The 19926-nt window shown below is 53.2% G+C and overlaps 1 protein-coding gene across 2 annotated transcripts; it reads left to right on the top strand.

Moving 5' to 3' along the window:
• Positions 1–296: 296 nt before the first annotated feature.
• Positions 297–10547, top strand: PI16 (peptidase inhibitor 16). Of its 2 annotated transcripts, none has more exons than XM_070419418.1 (6): positions 297–473; positions 4659–4880; positions 6685–6794; positions 7051–7139; positions 7599–8279; positions 8460–10547. In XM_070419418.1, exons 1-6 carry the CDS (start codon positions 303–305, stop codon positions 8579–8581), a joined length of 1395 nt encoding a protein of 464 aa, XP_070275519.1. In that variant the 5' UTR covers positions 297–302; the 3' UTR covers positions 8582–10547. The 2 variants fall into 2 exon arrangements, with proteins under 2 accessions (XP_070275519.1, XP_070275518.1); XM_070419417.1 differs by having other exon boundaries at positions 7596–8279; positions 8460–10546.
• Positions 10548–19926: the final 9379 nt, after the last annotated feature.

Genomic DNA, 19926 nt, shown 5'->3' with positions numbered 1-19926 from the left:
GGCCCGGGAGGACCTGTCCACCAGGAGGGATGGGCTGTGGCACTCTCAGGGTGCTTGGCCGGAGCCCCGTTACCGAGAGAAGGGAGGCGTTTGCCCAGGACTCCGAGGGGAGTTCTATCCTGGGAGTGAACCCAGCCCTGGTCGGGACCCAAGCACCCAGCCCTCCCCGAGACATTGTGTGAGCCGGCTGGGCCTCCAGACAGCCCCTCCCGCCGCCCCAGCCAGGGTGGTGCTTGTGTGGGAGGGACTTTAAATCCAGCTGCCAGACCCCTGGACAGCAGAGGCAGAGAGGGCTGGCCACCATGCACAGCTCCCGCAGTCTCCTGGCGCTGCTGCTGCCGCCGCTGCTCTTGCTGGGGGCCACCCCGGGGCCCGCCGGAGCCCTCAGTGATGAGGAGAGACGCACGATGGTGGACCTGCACAACCTCTACCGGGCCCAGTCGTCCCCACCCGCCGCCAACATGCTGCAAATGGTGAGTGTGGTCAGAGGCGCCCACCTGCCAGGACTGAAGGGGTGCCGGGCCGGGCCCCCCACCAATCCCTCCTATCCCGTAGCCAAAGCTGTCTCAGAGGCTCACCTCTCCTGCCAGTGACAGAGTCTCTGAAATTATATGACTCACAGGGCCCATGGCAGCCCCATTATAGCGACGAGGAAGCCGGCTTAGGGGACAGGGTGGGCCTTCAGGGGCTTGCAGGTCACTAGCCGACAGAGCCGGGCCTGGGCGCCCCAGCTCCCCTCCAGTGGCCCTTTCCCAGCACTTCCTTAGATGCATGTGTCGCTGGGGTGGGGGTGGGGACACCTTGGTGACAACAATCTTTCAAGGAGGGGAGGAGAGGAAGCAGGGCGGCAGGAGCCGGGCAGTGAGGTGGGCTAGCACAGGAAGTAGGCGGGGAGGACTCTGTCGGCCACTTGCATGACCCAGGACTTGGGGTGAGTCCCTTAACCTAGGAAGGACCCTCAGTTCCTCTTCTGTGAAGCGAGGTTATAACTGGAGTCACACGTGTATCAATATGGCCCGGGTCTCGTAGATGGAATTTTGAGTTGGGGTAAAAATGAAACCTCAGCCCTAGCCAGTGTTGCTCAGTGGTTAGAGTGTTGGCCCATAGACCGAAGGGTCTCGGGTTCAATTCCGGTCCAGGGCACATCCCTGAGTGGCAGGCTTGATCCCCAGCCCCAGTCGGGACGTGTGCGGGAGGCAACCAGTCGATATGTCTCTCTCTCATCGATGTTTCTCTCTCTCTCTCTCTCTCTGTCTCTCCCTCTCCCTTCCACTCTCTTTAAAAATCAATGGAAAGATGTCCTCTGGTGAGGATTAACAAAAAAAAGAAAGAAATCTCAGACACATATATATTAGGATATAGTTACATGAAGTTTGAAAATGTAAAAAATACTGTTATATACAGGTAGCAACACGTGCTGCTGGAGTAAACATCCATGGACAGCCTGCAGAAGACAGAGCCATTCACCGGGTGGTTACCCCATCACAAAGGGAGGGTTACTGATGGCAGTTAGGGCAGGATGTTCACCATCAGGATTAGGAGAGACAAAGTGAGAAACTCACTCCTTCCTGCTCTCCCTGAGGACTGGACTGGCCACCCCCTCCAGCCACCCTCAGGCGGCCTGGCGGGTTGATGGGCAGTGTCCAAGGAGCCATAACTGGCCCCCGAGAGCAAGGTCACTCTGGGGACCACAGCAGCAAGCCTGGGGGTCCAAGACCGGCGTTTTAACAGTCGAGTCCAGTCTGGCGAAGTGACTGTGGCGGCCCCTTTACCATCAAAGGCCTGTTTCCTGATCTATCATGAGGGGCTGGCAACCCTGCCCAGGGGGCCAGACAGGAGGACACAGGAGAAAGATCTTGGAGGGGCTCTACAGACACACACAGCACCTCCATTCAGGCCCTGTCAGCCGGGGCCACCAGGGGTTGCAGACACAAACCAGGAGCCTGGTACCAGCTCTGCCAACAACTCTGCCTGAGCCCCTGAGTTCATCGTTGGGTCCCAGGTTCCCGTCTGCAGAACCTTAATGCCCCCAGCCTTGCTGGCTGAGGCTGGGGCTACGCAGGCTGGGAGCTGCTTTGCCTGCAGAGATGGGCCTCAGTGGGGCAACATTCCTGGAAGCAGCTGGGCATTGAGGGGCACACGGCTCAGGTGAACTCTGCAGTGGTAAATGCAGAGACTCTGGAGCCAAAAGGCCTGGGTTCAAATCTTTTTTTTTTTTTTGTAATATATTTTTATTGATTTCAGAGAAGAAAGGAGAGAGAGAGAGAGAAACATCAATGATGAGAGAGAATCATTTATCAGCTGGTTCCTGCACACCCCACCATGAAAGATGGAGCCCACAACCTGGGCATGAGCCCCGACCAGGAATTGAATGAGGGCCTCCTGGTTCATAGGTCGATGCTCAGCCACTGAGCCACGCCAGCCAGGCTCAAATTTTCACTTTGCCATTTATTAGCTGTGTGGCCTCAGCCAAGTTACTTAGACTCTCTGTGCCTCAAACCTCCTCATCTGTGAATTGGGGATGATAACAGAACAGTCCCCTTGTAGAGTGGTTGTAAGGATTAAATGAGTAAACATGTGGAAGTCGCTTAGAACAGTGCCGGACAATTAGTAAGTTCTCAGTAAGTGTTTGATGGACAAAAGGGAATGCTCGGGGGTGAGGCAGGTGGGTTACTGTGGACTCTTCTCTCTCCCTCAGCCTCCACATCTAACCATCGTTACCACCAGAAGGTTCCGTTCTCCTTGAATCCTACCTCCTCCCCGATCTCTTTGGCACAACCTGACTCAGTTTTCCAATTCTCCCAGGACTAAGCCTCTCCCTGCTTCCCAGGCTCGGGCTGCACTGGCAGAATGAACGGCCCAGCACACAGGCCTGACCCCCCTCGAAGCCCTGCACTGGCTCCAGAGCCCAGGACAAGGCTCCAGCCCCGAGAAGGCCCTCTGTGTGCCCGGGCCCCTCTACCTCCAGCCTCCGCTCCTGCCCATGTTCTCCTCCAGTAACCGAACGGCTTGTCTTTCCCAGTCAGAGCACGGCTCCTCCTTCCTCTCAGGTCGCTCTTCCCTCTCCACAGGCCAAGCCTCACCTTCGAACTCTTGGCTACTGTCTCCTTCCCCGCCTTCAGGTCGGGCTAAATGGCCCTCTTTGGTGCCTCCGTACTACCCCTTGCATATCTGTCATTCACCACACGGTGGGCCAATTAATGGCTTATGACCATGTGAATTTGGGCTTCTTGGTCCTTGTTGTTGCCTCAGGGCTGGCACGGTGCCCAGAACTGTTGACTGAATGAGTGAGTGAGTGAGTGAGTAGATGAATGGACTTGTTTTCACATGATGACCATGTGGCCAGTGGGGGCGGGTGCTGTAACTCCTAAAACTCCCCCGGGGTCTCTGGACCGCTGAGAAGCCTTAAGTCCCAGAGCAGTGACTCTAATGGTGGGACTCCAGGCATCTAGTCAGAACGGAAACGAGTGGCTCTGCAGCAGAGATTGCTTTAAGCAGGGTCCTGTCTCGGTCATCAACGGTTGACAGACCCCTGCTGTGCCAGCCCTGTGCCCGGCAGTGGGGATGCGTCACTGCCCCACCTGAAGGAGCTACAGTCTAGTCTGCGGTCCAGCAGGCCATCCCAGTGCCCTGGTCCTTGTCCCCAGCACCCTGCCCCTTCACCACTCCCCACCTCCCACTACTGCCAGAGTTTGGGAGGACTGCAGGGACCAGTGATTTGAGACAAAAAGTCCCAGAGAGGGAAAGGGATTCACCCAAAGTCACGCAGCCGGGCTGTCCCAGACCAGTGCTCCCATCCATGCCCCCGGCAGCGGCTACGGAGAACCGTGTGAGCGTGGGGAGTGGGTGTGGACACACAGCCCTCTCTCCTTAGAGCCGCCCCAGCTCTTGTGCTTTACGCCTGCCTGGCTCCCACAGCTGGATGGGCCCCCGGAGGGTGGAGCAGGAGTTTCGGCCAGGCAATGGTTTCCAGGAGAAGCCAGAACGAAGTTTAATGGGATCCAGGCTTCCCTCCTCAGCCCTTTGGTCAGATGCCTTGCTAGTCCCTCTTCCCACCCACTCTGAGCTGTGCCCCCAGCAGGGGACACAGAACCTCAGAGGCCCCCTCACCTAAGTGCTGTCTGCCTGCTGTCATACCGCGGTCCCCAGTGGAGAACTCTGCCTTTGGGAGGGGACATGCTTTGGGCCACTAGGGCCACGGTGAGTGTCACTCCACACTGGACATGTGTGGTCCTCGGAGCAGCTCAGGCAGCCCTGGGAGGTAGGCAGGGGCCTCGCTGCCAAGTTTCACTTGGGATATTAATATTAATCCATAAGAACACTGTCCCAAACCTGACCTCATTTCCTGTTCCCAACACCCTATGAGAATTCAGAAAGACTAGGCAATCGGTCCAAAGTCCCACAGCTGGTGAATGGCCCCAAGTGTAGCCAACCCCACCACCGGTGGTGGCACTCACCCCCACAGAAGCCACCAGAAGCGAGACCTGGGCCAGATCCCAGCCAAGACTCACCCAGCAAGGAGGGGAGGGTCTCCGGTCTCCAGGGGCCCCGGGGAACCCCCACCTTCTCCTCCTCCTGGGATCTGGGCATCCTCCCCTCGCCCTCCGGGCCCCCTTCGCCGTCACTGAGCCCAGGTGTCCTCGCCTTCCTCCCCGCAGCGGTGGGACGAGGAGCTGGCCGCCTTCGCCAAGGCCTACGCTCAGCAGTGCGTGTGGGGCCACAACAAGGAGCGCGGGCGGCGCGGGGAGAACCTGTTCGCCATCACGGACGAGGGCATGGACGTGCCGCTGGCGGTGGAGCAGTGGCACGTGGAGCGCGAGTACTACAACTTCAGCGCTGCCACCTGCGAGCCGAGCCAGATGTGCGGCCACTACACGCAGGTGCGAGGCCGAAGGGCGGCGGGAGGGCGGCCGGGCGATGGGCGATGGGCGGGGCCTCGTGGGCAGTGGGCGGGGCGGGACCACCTGTCCCATCACCCCGCACCCCCCGTGCCGCAAGCGCCTTAGTCCACACTCTAAGCCCCCTTAGACCCTTCATAAAAGTCGTCCTTCCCCAGTTGTTAATGACTGTCTAGACCTGACAAAGTCTGCTTCTCAAACCCAGTAAGCCATGTTCAGTTCATAAAAACCACAATCTGAAAACGAGGCCGCCCCTCGGCCTCCCGGTGCTGAACAGACCGAGGCTGGGTGTCTCCGAGCCATTTCTGCCCGGTAGTTGTGGCACAGGCGCCCCGACCAAGCTCGAAGCAGCCAGTCCTCGGGCTTAGGGCACTGCTTTGCCCCGGCAGCACGGACCCCCACTTCTGCCTTCTCTCTCACAGTCCCTCTGTTGTCATGTCTCATGGTGTCTAAGTTGCTGCTTCTAATCTGCCAGAGACAAATAAAGCGAATAGATCATTTTGTTGTTTAAATTTTTGTTTGCTTTTAAAAACTACGGAAGGAAGAGCAAATTGTCATGGAGGGAAGGTTGCGGGGCCTCTGAGAGCTTGTCCCTGCCTCTCGCAGTCACTTTTGCTTATGGATTCTCACTGCATTTTGAAAGTTTGAGTTTGCAGATAAGAGGTGACAGGGTGTGTGTTGTGGGGATAACATCAGGTTCCTAAATTCTCTTTTTCCTCCTCCCAATGTTTATTTGTTGTTCACCAATAACACAAAGACAAGTTTTTTTTTTTAAAAGACAAAAATAAACCAACCATCTTCCCACCCATATCCACCAATTCCATTTTCCAGTGCCGCATTTGAGGGGTAATTTTAGTGCTAATCTTTAGGGCAGGAAATCCCAACATCACCCGCCTAGATCAGGAAGTTATGAGGGTGCAGCAGCCCTCCCTCTGTACCCTGCCACCTCCCCCCGCCCCCCATCCTCCACAGGGATTGCTGTCAGTGCCCAGCACGAGTGGGGCTACCCGCCTCACCCCAGCGTTCTCCAGGGCTGAGTGCACGTGCACGTGCTCATTTCTGCCTGGGAGATGCTGAGCAGTGGTACCTGGGGGCCCTTCAGCTGATTTAAGCAAAGACCCCCGTCCTGGGAGGGTTTGCAGAATCCACAGGCAGAGCCAGAACTCACAGCAAAAACCGGCCAGTTTGCGAGGCTCCTGGGCAGACGAGGCTTAGATACAGCGAGGGGAGCTGCCGGGCTCCGCCCATGGTGGTGCACGAAGACTGTTTGACTTCTTAAATTTTATACTCGAGGCAGAACTCCCAGCAGCCAGGAGACCCGTACTCAGAGATGGCAGGCCCCTGTTTCCTTGTGATTTGGGAAAGTCCCACTTCCCGGACGGCTTCTCCTGTTTCTTTCCTTGGAGTTTGCTTGTTGCTGAGTTTAAGATTCTCCCATTTGAAATGAATTCCCTTGGATAGACCCCTTGTTAAAAAGCAAGAGCCCCTGGGAACAGCCCACAGGAAGCACTCACAAGGGTATATCCAAAGGGTTGGTTTTCAGAGGGAGAGGCCTGGTGAAACAGTGGGGGGCAGGGGAGAGTCTTCGTTCAGGACAAGCCCACCACCCCACCCTTCCCTGGCCACCTGCTCAGAGTTTTGTCCTTAAGCTGCATGTCATCAGGGATTTGGATCTCACCGGCTGCAGGGTTGCTCCTCTCCCCACCTGCAGAGGCTGGTCAGAGAGGCACCAGCCAGGGGCCGCTCCGTCCACGCTAAGCTGTTGGTTCTGCCCTCCCTCCTTCAGGTGGTCTGGGCCAAGACAGACAGGATTGGCTGTGGCTCCCACTTCTGTGAGAAGCTCCAGGGCGTTGAGGAGACCAATGTCCATTTACTGGTTTGCAACTATGAGCCCCCGTGAGTCCGAGGGAGCCGTTCGGGTGGGCAGGGCCAAGCGGATGGCTGGGTTGGATGCAGTCTAAGGAGCTGGGTGGGGGTAAACTGGAGCCCAGGCCGTATCTGCCCCTGGGGGAGCTGTGAGGGCACCTGTAAGTCTGCTCTCATTGATCCAGCCAATTGGTTGGGGCACTTCCGGTCTAGGTGTGTGTATAAGGGCTAGGGTCAGGGGTTGCGAGGGACCCCCAATCTCCAGCATCCTCCTCGCCTCCTGCAGGGGGAACGTGAGGGGGAGGAGGCCCTTCGAGGAGGGGACTCCCTGTTCCCAATGTCCTTCCGGGTACCGCTGCGAGAATTCCCTCTGTGGTGAGTCCGGGATGGGGTCGGGAGGGAGAGGAAGGAGAGGGAAGGTGGAGCCCCTGAGCAGTGCCGGGACTGGGGAGGGGCCCAGCGGGACGCGACCTCCAGGGGCCTTCGGCAGGCCCACCCCATCTGGGTTCCCAAGCCCGTTTTGCCCTCCTTGTGCAGTCATTTTGACGCCCTCTCATTCCAAGTGAATGGATTTCAACCCTCGCAGCAGAGGGTAACGCCCGATAAGGAAGGGGAGGGGGGCAGATGGGAAAAGCCAGGTGGGCGGGGTGATCGGTGGGCGTGTTAGGAGCTGGGATCCAGCTGAAAACTGGAAATGCCAGTGCAGAGAGAGGAAGACTTGGACAAGGAGGTGGTGGAAGAGCAACCGTGTCAATCACAAGAAGTAGAATTTATTATCAAAGGGATACGGGTCCTGCTTGAAGCAGTAATGCCCGGCCTTGTCTCTCTTAGCAGAACCCATGAGCTGCCCGGAGGAGGACCAGGAGGTGCCTCACCTGGAAGATGTAGAGGCCCCACCTTCCCTGGCAACTGAAGCCTCAGGCTCCAGGAAAGGGGGGATCTCCTCTTCCCTAGCAACAGAAACTCCATCCTTCTTGGTAACAGAGGTCTCAGGCTCCCTGGCAACCAAGGCTCTACCTACTGTAGAGACCAAGGCCCCATCTTCCTTAGCAACAGAAGGCCCATCCTCCATGACAACTGAGGCTGCACCGTCCTCCACAACTGAGTTCCCTTCGTTTTTGGAAACTCACAGCCCGCTCTCCTTGGATGAGGGAACAGCTACCTCCCCCAAAGCGACCCATGATCCCATCTCAAAAGGGGTGGACCAAGAGGCCAGCAAGACAAGCACGCCCTCCAAGAGCCCAGAGAATTCTCTGCACCTCCAGGTGTCCCCGACAGGGACACAAGGGCTGCCACCCCACTCCCAGGAGGAGGGCAAGGCTGAGGCCAAGTTGCCTTCGCCCAGTGAGGTCTTGGCCTCAGTTTTTCCAGCCCAGGAGGAGCCAGATGAACGGCAGGCCACGCAGGAACACAGCGGGCCCATCTTCTCCAAGGCCCTGCCCAACTTTCCCAATACGTCTGCCACCGCTAATGCCCCGGGCGGGCGAACCCTGGCCCTGCGGTCGTCCTTGCCAGGTAAGGCCTGTAATGTCCGTCCTACCATCCTTCCGGAGTCCAGATTGTCACCAGGAGGGACATGTGCCCTCTGAGTAGGAGCCGCCTCCTGGCTGCTGGGCCCCACCTGCATGCTGGGTGGGTGGGTGGGGGGTCAGGGAGAGGTCTCCAGGCCGAGGCAAACCTTTTCCCTTCCTCTAGGTGCAGAGGACCCTGAAGGGCCTGAAGTCCATTCAGGGCTGAACTCCGGCCCTGGTCACATCTGGGGCCCTCTTCTGGCTCTGCTGCTACTGCCTCCCCTGGTGTGGGCTGGAATCTTCTGAGAGGTCACTACTCAAAGGCGAGGCCTGGTGAGGGGACCGGGCCTCATGCCCACTCTGGATCCTCCTTCTCCAAGTGAGAGGCCACATCTTCCCAGGCAGGTCCTGCTCTGTGGCCCAGCAGCCACCTCCAACCCAGCTTCTGGCACTGTCCCAGGAGTGCCCCTGCCCCAGGTGGCCCGTCCCTCAGCTATGCAGACTGAGCAGTGTTCCCGTGGCCGGGGCCATGAACTTCTAGGGACAGAAGATCTCGGGGCTCTCCAGGAACCCCTTGGCCCCTCCCAGACCCCTGGCCTCTTCCTGGAGATGTCTGAGTCCCAGGCTATTCCCAGGTGTGCCTCCTGCCTTCCCAGCGTGAGGAGGTCAGCTGCCCTTCTGCCATCTCCCCCACCCTATCCCCAGCCCCCCAAATAGAATGCTTCTTGGCTGATGGCCCTCTGGAAGAGAAGGATGCAGGGCATGTGCCTCACCCCGACATCTTGCCTGGCTGCCAGTGAGCTCAGGTTGCCGCCCGATGACTGCATATCTGACCTGGACCCCTCTGATGTCAGTCCAGGAGTGAGGGGGGATTCTGGGGAGATCCCCGCCTGCCTGGTCTGGGTTGACTGTCTCTGCCAGGAAGGCGTTCTCCCAGAGAGCCTTCCTCTCCCTACTTGCTGTGTAGCTGGCGGGGGTGGGTGGGTGTGAGGGGCAGATGGACGAGCCCCACCTGGTGGGGTGTTATGGGTGGGGCAGGCAGAGACCAGGAGAAGGAAGCAGCCCCTGACTCCTAATAAAAGCCTGTGTAAGAGTACCCGGTCTCCATGCTTGCGAGGGCAGGTGGCCCTGAAGAGGCTCAACACCTCCCCTACCAACATGTGGCACCTGTTCTTTCACACCCCTCTACCCCCAAATACTCCGTTTTGTCCTTTGGGGCACCCTGCCTTTGTTTCATATCGGCACCCCCTCGAGTCTTCAGGTTGCTGGCAGGAGGGTAAGGGGCCAAGGGCACTGGGCTGACTCTCCAGCTCCAGGACTCACCAGTGGGGCCAAGGGGGGCTCGGTGCCCCGGGTCAAGGAGTGGCATGCGACCTCTTCTCGGGAGCTGCTACCAGGCCCTCTGGGACACAAGGTCAGAAAGGGAGCTCATGCCAAGCCCTGGCGGTAGGAGGGGTCCTGAGAAAGGCCGAGTCTCAGACACTGCCCGGGGAGCACCACAGGATTGTGCAGAAGTGCAGTGGGGCAGGAAAGCAATACTAGGCGGGCAAGTGTGTGCAGGGCCAGCAACAGTAGGCGGCTGAGGGCGACTTGATGCCAAGCTGGTGTCGGTGAGGGGCAGAGCGACTGTTCCAGGCCAAAGCCCGTGTCCACAGTTAAACAGGAAACATGCAAGTCAGGCCAGGGATGCCTGCCTTTCACATATGTATAAAAATATGCTAGAGTGTATCTCTATTAAGATATAACTCACATGACATAAAATTCACTCATTTCAATTGTACCACTCAATGGTTTTAAGTGCATTCACAGGGTTGTGCAGCCATCACCAAGGTCAACTTTAGAATATATTTATCACCCTACAAGAAACCCCACACCCGTTGGCAATCACGTCCACTTTCCCTCCAAGCCCCCTCCCCCCAGTCCTAATGCACCACTAATCTATTGTCTCTATGGACTTGCCTATTCTGGACATTTTGTATAAATAGAATCATATATTACGTGGCCTTTTGATCTGGCCTTTTCACGTAGCATAATGTTTTCAAGATTCCTCCATGTGTAGAATAGAGCAGTACAGTATGTCATCCTTTTTTATTACCAAGTAATATTCCATTGTATGAAATGCATCTTATTTACCCACCCATCAGGTGGTGGACACTTCAGTTGTTTCCAATTGGGGGCTATTATAATCATACTGCTATAAACATTCCTGTACATTTTTCATTTCTCTTGGATATATACCTAAAAGTGGTATCATATGTTAACTCTGGATCACATGGTAACTCTTATGCTTAACTCCTCCCCCTGCCCCCCACAAAGTTTTATTGAGAAACTAGAGGCCCGGTGCAGGAATTCGTTCACGGGTGGTGGGGTCCCTCTGGGCGGCCTGTAGGGATCAGGCTGAAACCTGCAGTCCAACGCCGCCTGCAGCTCCTACCTGCCGCTCCCACTCATCCTGGCCCCACTGTGCCTGCCGCGGGCTCGTGCCCAATCAGTCCCGATCGGGTGAGGCTCACGCTGCCGCAGCAGCGCTCACCAGCCATGAGCCCTGCGTCTGGCGCCCTCCCAGGGGGAGTGGCCTACGGGATGAGGCTGAAACAGGCTCTCCAACACCCCACGAGGGGTCCTGGATTGTGAGGGGGCACAGGCCAGGCTGAAGGGCCCCACTGGTGCATGATCAGGCCAGGGAGATCAGGCCAGGGAGGGCTCCAGGGTGTGTCCAGCCCATCTCACTCAGTCCTGATTGGCTGGACCCTAGCAGCAAGCTAGCCTACTGGTTGGAGCATCTGCCCCCTGGTGGTCAGTGCATGTCATAGAGACTGGTTCACCAGTTGACTGTCTGCCCCCTGGTGGTCAGTGCTCATCATAGCGAGTGGTTGAGCAGCCTTACTATATCATTGGCATATTATGCTTTGATTGATTGTTCTGTTATTCTGCAGTTTGGTCTATTTGCATATTACCCTTCTATTATATAGGATAACTGACATACATCTCTGTATAAATTTAAACCTTGGTGGTCCAATTATATTTTTGGAATTCAAACAGTCTGGACCAAATTAATTGATGGGATTGAATGTTGAACCGCTTTGCGGTGTCGACCTCAGCCTCGATGTTGGACCAAAAAGGGTTAAAGCATACTGCACGATGGTTTGATTTACGTATATTGTGAAGTAATCACCACAATAGGTTTAGCTAACATTCCTCTTCTCATAATAGGAAAGAAAAAAATGTTCTTCTTGTGAGAATTCTTACAGTTCACTCTCTTAATAATTTTCCTATATGCCTACCTACAGCAGTGTTAGCTACAGTCATCACCTTGTACAATACATCTCTGGTACTTCCCTTAAAACTGGAAGTTTGTACCTTTTGACCACCTTCCTCCAATTTCCCCTCCCCCAACCCTCTGCCTGGTCACTACAAGCCTCATCTTTTCCTGTTTGGGTTTTTTAAAGATTCCACATATAAGTAAGATCATACAGTATTTGTCTTTCCCTGACTCATTTCACTTAGCCTTTAAGGTCCATCTATGTTGTTGCCAATGGTAGGATTTCCTCATGTTTATGGTTGAATAATATTCCATTATATAAATATACCACATCTCCCTTATCCTTCATCCATGGGTGTACACTCAGGTTGTTTCCATGTGTTGGCTATCTCTCTATATAAAAACCTAGGTGACCGTTTGACCATTTGCTATGACATGCACTGATCACCAGGGGGCAGATGCTCAACATAAAGGCATGGAAACATGGAACAGACTGATGGAATCTCAGCGGGAAGTAGGGAGGGCAGGAAGAGATTAACCAAAGATCTTATGTGCATGCTGGAGGCCCCATGCACGGATTTGTGCATCGGTGGGGTCCCTTGGCCTGGCCTGCAGGGACCGGGCCTCTAGTTGTGAAACAATGCTGCTATGTACATGGGGGTGCAAATATCTTTTAAGTTAGTGTTTTCATTTCCTTTGGATATATTCCCAGAAGTGGAATTGCTGGATCACATGGCAGTTCTATGTTTAATATTTTGAGGATATGTTTTTTTTTGTTTTTAATATATTTTATTGATTTGTACAGAGAGGAAGGGAGAGAGATAGAGAGTTAGAAACATCAATGAGAGAGAAACATCGATCAGCTGCCTCGTGCACAACCTCCACTGGGGATCGAGCCTGCAACCAAGGTACATGCCCTTGACCAGAATCAAACCTGGGACCCTTCAGTCCGCAGGCCGACGCTCTATCCACTGAGCCAAACTGGTTAAGGTGAAGATATGTTTATTATTATTATTATTATTATTATTATTATTAATTTTTAATCCTAACTCGAGGATATTTTTTCCATTGATTTTTAGGAAGAGTGGAAGGGATAAAAGGGGAGAGAAACACTGACATGAGAGACACATTGATTGGTTGCCTCCTACACAGCCCCGACCAGGGGTGGGGAGCAAACTGCAATCTAGGATGTGCCCATGACCAGGGAGCGAACCCGAGACCCTTCGGTTCTAGGGCCAACATTCTAACCACTGAACCAAACCAGCCAGGGTGAGGATAAGTTTAACTTTTTGAGGAACTGCCAGACTATTTTCCAAAGTAGCTGCACAATTTTACATTTGTACCAGCAGTATGTTAGTTTTAATTTCTCCACATCTGAACCAACACTTGTTAATCTCTGTCTTTTTTATTATAGCATCCTAGTGAGTGTGCAGTAGTATCTCATTGTGGTTTTGGTTTTCATTTCCTCAATGACTAAGATGCTGAGCATCTTTCCATGTGCTTATTGGAAAGTCTATTCAATCTTTTGTCCATTTTTAAAAATTGGGAAAGGTATTCTTTCCATTATTGAGTTGTAGGAATTCTTTCCATGTTCCAGACACAAGTCCCTTATTGGATACATGATTTGCAAACATTTTCTCTCATTCTGTGGGCTGTCTTTTCAATTTTTGTTGATGATATCCTTTGAACACAAAATTTTAAAATTTTGATAATGTCCAATTTATCACTTTATTTTGTTGTTTGTGCTTTTTGATGTTATAGCTAAGAAACCAGTGCCTAATCCTAAGTCACAAAGACTTATCCCTGTTTTCTTCTAACAGTTTTATATGTTTAAATATTTGATACATTTTTAGTTCATCTTTGTATGTGTTATGAAATGGGAATCCAACTTCATTCTTATGTATGTACATGTCCAGTTATTCCAGCACCTTTTGTTGAAGATTATTCTCCCCCATCTAATTATCATTACTCTATCAAAAATCAGTTGGTCATAAAATTGAATGTTTATTTCTGAATTCTTAATCCTCTTCCATTGGTCTATATGTCTATCTTTATGCCAGTACCACACCACATTGACTACTGTAGCTTTCTAGTAAGTTTTGAAATCAGGGAGAGCAAGTCCTCCAACTTTGTTTTTTTTCCAAGATTGTTTAGTCTATTCTAAGCCCCTTTAAATTTAGTACTAGCTTCTCAAATTTCTGCAAAGAAGTCAGTTGAGATATTAACAGGATGTGTGTAATCTGCCATCTTAACTATGATAAGTCTTCCAATCCATGAGCATGGGATGTCTTTCCATTCATTTAGTTCTTCTTTAATTTCTTTCAACAACGTTTTATAATTTTCAAAGTGTAAGTTTTTCAATTCCTTTGTTAAATTTGTTCATAAGTACTTTGTTACTTTTGATGCTATCGTAAGTAAAATTCTTCATTTCTACTTTGTCCAATTGCAAGTGTATAGAAATACAATTGACCTTGAATCCTATGCCTTTGCTGAATTCACTTATTATAGAAGCATTTTTAGTGGATTCCTTAGTATTTAAAAATATATATATGTTTTTATTGATTTCAGAGAGAGGAAGGAGAGGGAGAGAGAAACAGTGATGAGAAACATTGATTGGCTGCTTCCTGCACGCCCCTTACTGGGGATCAAGCCCACAACCAGGGCATGTGTCCTGACTGGGAATCCAACCAGCAAATTCTTAGTACATGGGACAAGGCTCAACTACTGAGCCACACAAGCCAGGGCCTTAGGATTTTTTATATACAAGATCATGTCATCTACAGTTTTTCTTCTTCCGTCCTGATCCTCTTTTTCCTTGCCCTATTGCCCTGGCTAGTCCCTCCAGTGCACTGAGCAGTGGCAAGAGCAGGCATCCCTTTCTTATTCCTGATCTTTGGGGAAAAGCTTTAGGTCTCTCCTCATTCCGTGTTATTTGTGGGGTTTTCATACTATTAGGGTATATCATTGACTAGGGTGAGGAAGTTCTTTATTCTTAGGTTTTTGGATGTTTTTATCATGAAGGGTGTGAATTCTGCCACATACTTTTTCTGTGTCTACTGAAATGATCCTTTGGCTTTTGTCCCTTGTTTTGTGAATAGGAGTGTAGTACATTGATTTTCAGATGTTGATCCAACTTGCTCCAGAGGGCGTTTTCTCATGCTGCCTCCTGGGTCCCATGAGGTGCTCAGCTGTGGTAGCCTCTGGGCAGAGCGGAACTGTGGCAGCCCAAACCCATCTTTCCTAGTTTTTGAATGGACTGTGCCTGCCTCCTGCGAATAACCCCCTCAGGAAGACTGTCACGTGAGAGAGCCTACCCCAGGCCAGGAGCAGGGGCCTCTATGGAAGCTCATGCGGATAGAGGGCATGTGCAGAGGGTGGGAGGGACCGGCGCCAGCGCTCTGCTGCAGGGCTCCCGGGCATCTGGGGGCTGGCCCAGCAGCAGCAACCACTGCAGGGGCCCAGCACAGGTGTCTACTGCCACCTCAGGCTTTACCACAGCGGGCCCCTGTCACAGGCTTCCCAGCTTTGTCCATCAGAATTGAGTGTCCCTGGAGGGGGGATGGTGACTGGCTCCCACAGCATTCCAGATCGGTCGCCCCTCCTTCTGCCAACAGCTCAGCTTCCCTCCTGCCCCAATACAACCCACCTCCTCTCAGACGGGACCTTGCCACTCTATTTCCTGGACTGCCAGGGAACGTGCCAGGTGCTCAGAGGGCCCAGGGAGCAAAGGGAGCATTTAATACACACACACACACACACACACACACACACACACACACACACACGCATCTGAATATTGAACTGAAAACTTGGTTGGGGCGACGGGCAATTTCCCTTGAAAAGTCGGGGTCTTGCTCACTCTCCCTCGAGAAGGTGGGGTCTTGCTTTCCCTCGAAAAGTTCGGCTGCGTTTCTTAGCGATGCTGCCAGGAAGAGTCTGAAACCCAGTAGCCTCTGCCACCGCCTCTGTTACTGGGGGGTCTCTCCTCCATCGCTGGCTGCGAGAACTTGCTCTGGATTTTTATCACAGGGCATATAACTGGTTATTTCTGTAGAGCAAGATCCTCAATATGTGTTGGGGTCCAGCCCCAGCAGGTCTAGGGGTTCCCAAAGGTGCCGACGGAGTCGGCAAAGAAGGAATGACATGGAGGCAGCGTTCAGTTGATCAGCAGCCTAGCCAGGCCCTCTAGCCAGGATCTCCAGCCAGGTTCTGTGCCTCATTGTATTGTTACATCTGTATTGATTTTAATCCTTTCAATTTCTATTCCAAAGTTTGGGGCGTTTCTTATCTCCATTCCAGGGAGTCAAGATTATGTAGCTTAAGCGTGATTGTTTGTAAAGTGATTACCCGCCTGGCACTTAGGGAGGGAATAAAACCCCTTAACTAACTTCAGGGGAAAATCCCTACCTGGGGAAACAATCTTTCTCAGAGAGGTGACCTTTGTTAAAACACATAGCACCAAGAAGGGGAGCAAATATATTAAGAACAGTATGCCATATACGCCAGGTCCCTTGAAACATATGCTGTGCAGACCTTTCTTCCCTGCAGCAACTGTCTCAAGCAGCAAGAATGGACCAGCTTCCGGCACATTCGGGCACCCTGGAAATCCTGCTCTGAGCCCCCTCACCAGTTGGCTGATTATATATGGACTAGTGGTCCGGTGGATGAATATGTGCACACTGAGAGGAAGTTAAATTTGCAGCAATTCCTGTAGACGCTGTGGGTAAAACAGAACCACCATGACCTCTAATATAATGTATTAAAACGTTATAAAGGTATGTTTTTTGACTACTGCCTGGGCCGTCTAAGAAAAAGCATTTTGGGTATACAGTTTGATCTTCGATGGCTGAAGTTATAGTGTGAAAGGCTGCCAACTATTCACCGTTTGGAGAATTGATCAATGTTTATGTTTAAACTAGAGGCCCAGTGCACAAAAATTTGTGCACTGGGGGGGGGGGCAGTCCCCCAGCCCGGCCTGTGCCCTCTCGCAGTCTGGGACCCCTTGGGAGATAACGACCTGCTGGCTTAGGCCTGCTCCCGGGTGTCAGAGGGCAGGCCCAATCCCTAAGTGCAGCCCCTGGTCGGGCTCAGAGCAGGGCCGATTGGGGAGTTGGGGCGCCGCCCTGTCATGCACAGAGCAGGGCGGATCGGGAGGTTGCGATGCCACCCCTAGTCACGCTCAGGGTACGGCCGATTGGGGGGTTGGGGCACAGCCCCTTGTCACACTCAAGGCAAGGGAAATTGCAGCGCCACCCCCTGCCACGCACAGAGCAGGGCCGATAAGGGGGTTGGGGCGCTGCCCCCTGTCACTCACAGAGCAGGGCCCATCAGGGGGGTTGGGGCTCCGTATCCTGTCACACACAGAGCAGGGCCCCTCAGGGGTTTGGGGCACTCCCCCCTGTCATGCACACAGCAGGGCTGATCAGGGGGTTGAGGAGCTCCCCCCTGTCACTCACAGTGTAGGGCCAATAGGGGAGTTGGGGCGCCGCACCCTGTCATACATAGAGCAGGGCCGATCAGGGGGTTGGGGCACCGCCACTGTCACACTCAGGGCAGGGCCGATGGGGAGGTTATGGCTCTACCCTGTCACACACAGAGCAGGGCCCATGGGGGGGGGGGGGATTGGGGCGCCGCCCTCTATCACCACCAGAGCAGTGCCGATCAGGGGGTTGGGGCGCTGCCCCCTGTCACGCTGATCCCGGTGCCGGGAGGTCTCGTGGCTCCACTGATCCCGCCCGGCAGGGTCACAGATCCGGGTCCCAGACCGCAGACAGCCTTGCCTGCTGCCGCCTACCTTCAGTATGCAAATTAGCTGCCATCTTGTTGCTTCAGGGTGGGGGTCCCCACTGGGGTGCCCGGCCAGTCTGGGTGAGGGGCTGAGGGCCGTTTTCAGGCTGGTGGGTGACTGAAGCTCCAAACCTCTCCTTTTTTTCTTTTCTTTTTATTCTGGCATTTATTTACCTTCTATGGCTGTCACTGGAGCTGAGAGCCGGCTTTCTCTCTGAGGCTCAGCTGAAAGCAGGTTTCTGGCCTTTGTTTTCTGTATTCGAAACAATGTTGCGACTCCAGCTCTGAATTCCCCGCTGACTGACAGGAGTTTTCTGAGGTTTTGTTTATCTTCTATAAATGTTACAGTGTTTCCAACTGAATCTCAGAGGCCGGCAAGGCAGGCAGGGAACGTTGGAGTCTGCAGTCACTGAAGGAAGCAAGCCTCCCTGTTTGCATCAGCTGCCTGGCTGCCGGCCGCCATCTTGGCTGACAGTTAATTTGCATATACTCACTGATTAGCCAATGAAAAGGGTAGTGGTCGTACGCCAATTACCATGTTTCTCTTTTATTAGTGTAGATTGCCAGTGTCATATGTGCCAGATGGACGGTCGGTAACTTAGCCTCTTATATATGTACATAGATGTAGATGAGGGAGATGTTACACTGCAGCTTGCAGCTGCACGTAGCTATGGAAAAGGAAGGTTCAGTCCAGTCTTCAGGAGCTCAAAGTCCCATAACAAGGTGGCTAAACCTCTATGATGTTACAACAGCTCAGACCGTTCCTGGAAATGGAGAATGGTCGGAGTTGCTGAGAAATTCCCCGAGGGAGTCAGCGTCTGGGCACAGCTACCAAATCAAAGCGTATTCCTTTCTCAATAATAGACCTACTGAGGCATCTTGTCTCTTTACAGCCTTGTTTTACCTTCTAGTTTTCCCAGGTCTGTGGGGGGAAAAAACCAAAAACCAAAAAAACAAACACCTTCGTTAGCAAGGTGAATAATTGTTAGACACCTGTGGCTCTCTTCTCATTATATCCCTTCCGCACTATCAGTGAGGGCTGAGCTACTGTTTGCAGTGGAGGTGGGAGCGTCACTCTTGACCAGAGTCTCAATCTCTGATCCTTTATGTGGAAATCCTTTGTGTGGTATGTGACAGTGAGGATATGGGCTTGAACTCACCTGAGGTGTGTCCCTGTCTGTTACTTACTAGCTTTGAAATCTTGGACAAGTACCTGATTCTAGAAACTTCAACTCAGACGTTTTGTGGCTAGATGACACTGTGTAGACCAGTGCCCTTCACTGAAAGCACCTTCATTGCAGGGCTTGGGTGTTGCCCACCATGGAAACATCCCTTCCTTTCCCAGCTATTGGTGACTTGCAGATCAGGAAATGAGTGAAGGGGCGGGTGCTAGCTACTGATTGAGAGGGAGGGAGCCAGTGAGAAGAGAGGACCAGCTGCCCACCCAGAGAGCTTGGGGCAGGGGTGTGGCTCAGTCTCCACAGCCTATAAAACCCCAGGTGGGGAGGGCTGCTGCTCAGCCTAGTCCCTGTGACTGAAGAAAGCTGGGCAGGTGGTAGTGGCTCACAGGCTCCTCTGAGTTGCAGCTGGGCGGGGGGCTGGGGGGCAGTAGAAGAGCCCGGTAGGATGGGGGAAGCCCCTCTTTCTTTCAAAAGGGAATGTTCGGGGTGGGTATGGGGAGCTCTCAGTCTCCAAAAGCCACCGTCTGTCTCTAAGAGCTGGGGTCCGGATCTCCCTCCCTGGAAAAGCCTGGATCTCTCTCCCTCGAAAAGCTGGGGCCTTGCCACAGTAAATCTCCTAGAAGTGGGTCACGCATTAGAAATCTTGATAACGGAACTTGATCTCCAGTGTGTGTGTGTGGAGGGGGGAGGGCGGGATGGGGGAGTGTGCCTGTGCATGTCTGTGTGTGTACATCCGCAGTCAGGCACGGACACTTCTTGATTTGAATGGTCCATCAGCTTCCATGAGTACCCTTCAGCCCCTGGCTTCTCGAAGGCCACGCCCCTGCTTGTCCTTCCCCCCTGGGGTCCAGCCAGAACTGGGGAAGTCCAGTCACCTGGCTCTGTCTTTCCCAGAGGAGGCTGCAGGCGTGGGGCTTGCATTGGCGCTTCTCGACCAGCAGAGGGCCTCGGCCCCAGTCAACCCAATCTCTGTAATCCACAACCAAAGAAGATGTTGGAGCTGGGCCATCTGGTCAAACACCCCACCCCCACCCCCCACGCCCCGCCCGTCCCCCGCCTCTTCTCACTCTGGATGGATGGTGAGGCCCCGCCCAGAGACCAAGTCCGGGCTGGGCCACCTTGGCTTGCCAAAGCGTCAGCATATTGAAAGGCTGGAACAACGTGTTTTCTAAGGTGGGTTTTTTAGTTTGTTTTTTGTTTTTGTTCTTTTGGAGGGTTTTTTGTTTTTTTTGTGTGTGGTTTTTTGTTTTGGTATTTGTGTGTTTGTGTGTGTGTGTGTGTGTGTGTGTTTATCAGGTGTCACTTTAATTGGCTAGAAATATAAAACCTGTCTTTGGAGACTATGAGGAGCCACATTTGGAAGAGAAAAGAAAGCAGAGGCACCGCACTGAGGGCCCAGGGGAAACAACGGGCCGAGCAGG

Source organism: Myotis yumanensis, unplaced genomic scaffold (assembly GCF_028538775.1).
Source record: "Myotis yumanensis isolate MYYU_CA2020_CCGP unplaced genomic scaffold, mMyoYum1.0.hap1 SCAF_6, whole genome shotgun sequence".
In the NCBI taxonomy this organism is placed as follows: domain Eukaryota; kingdom Metazoa; phylum Chordata; class Mammalia; order Chiroptera; family Vespertilionidae; genus Myotis; species Myotis yumanensis.
The sequence above is the reverse complement of the archived record's forward strand: the minus strand, read 5'-3'. Positions and strand labels throughout refer to the sequence as shown.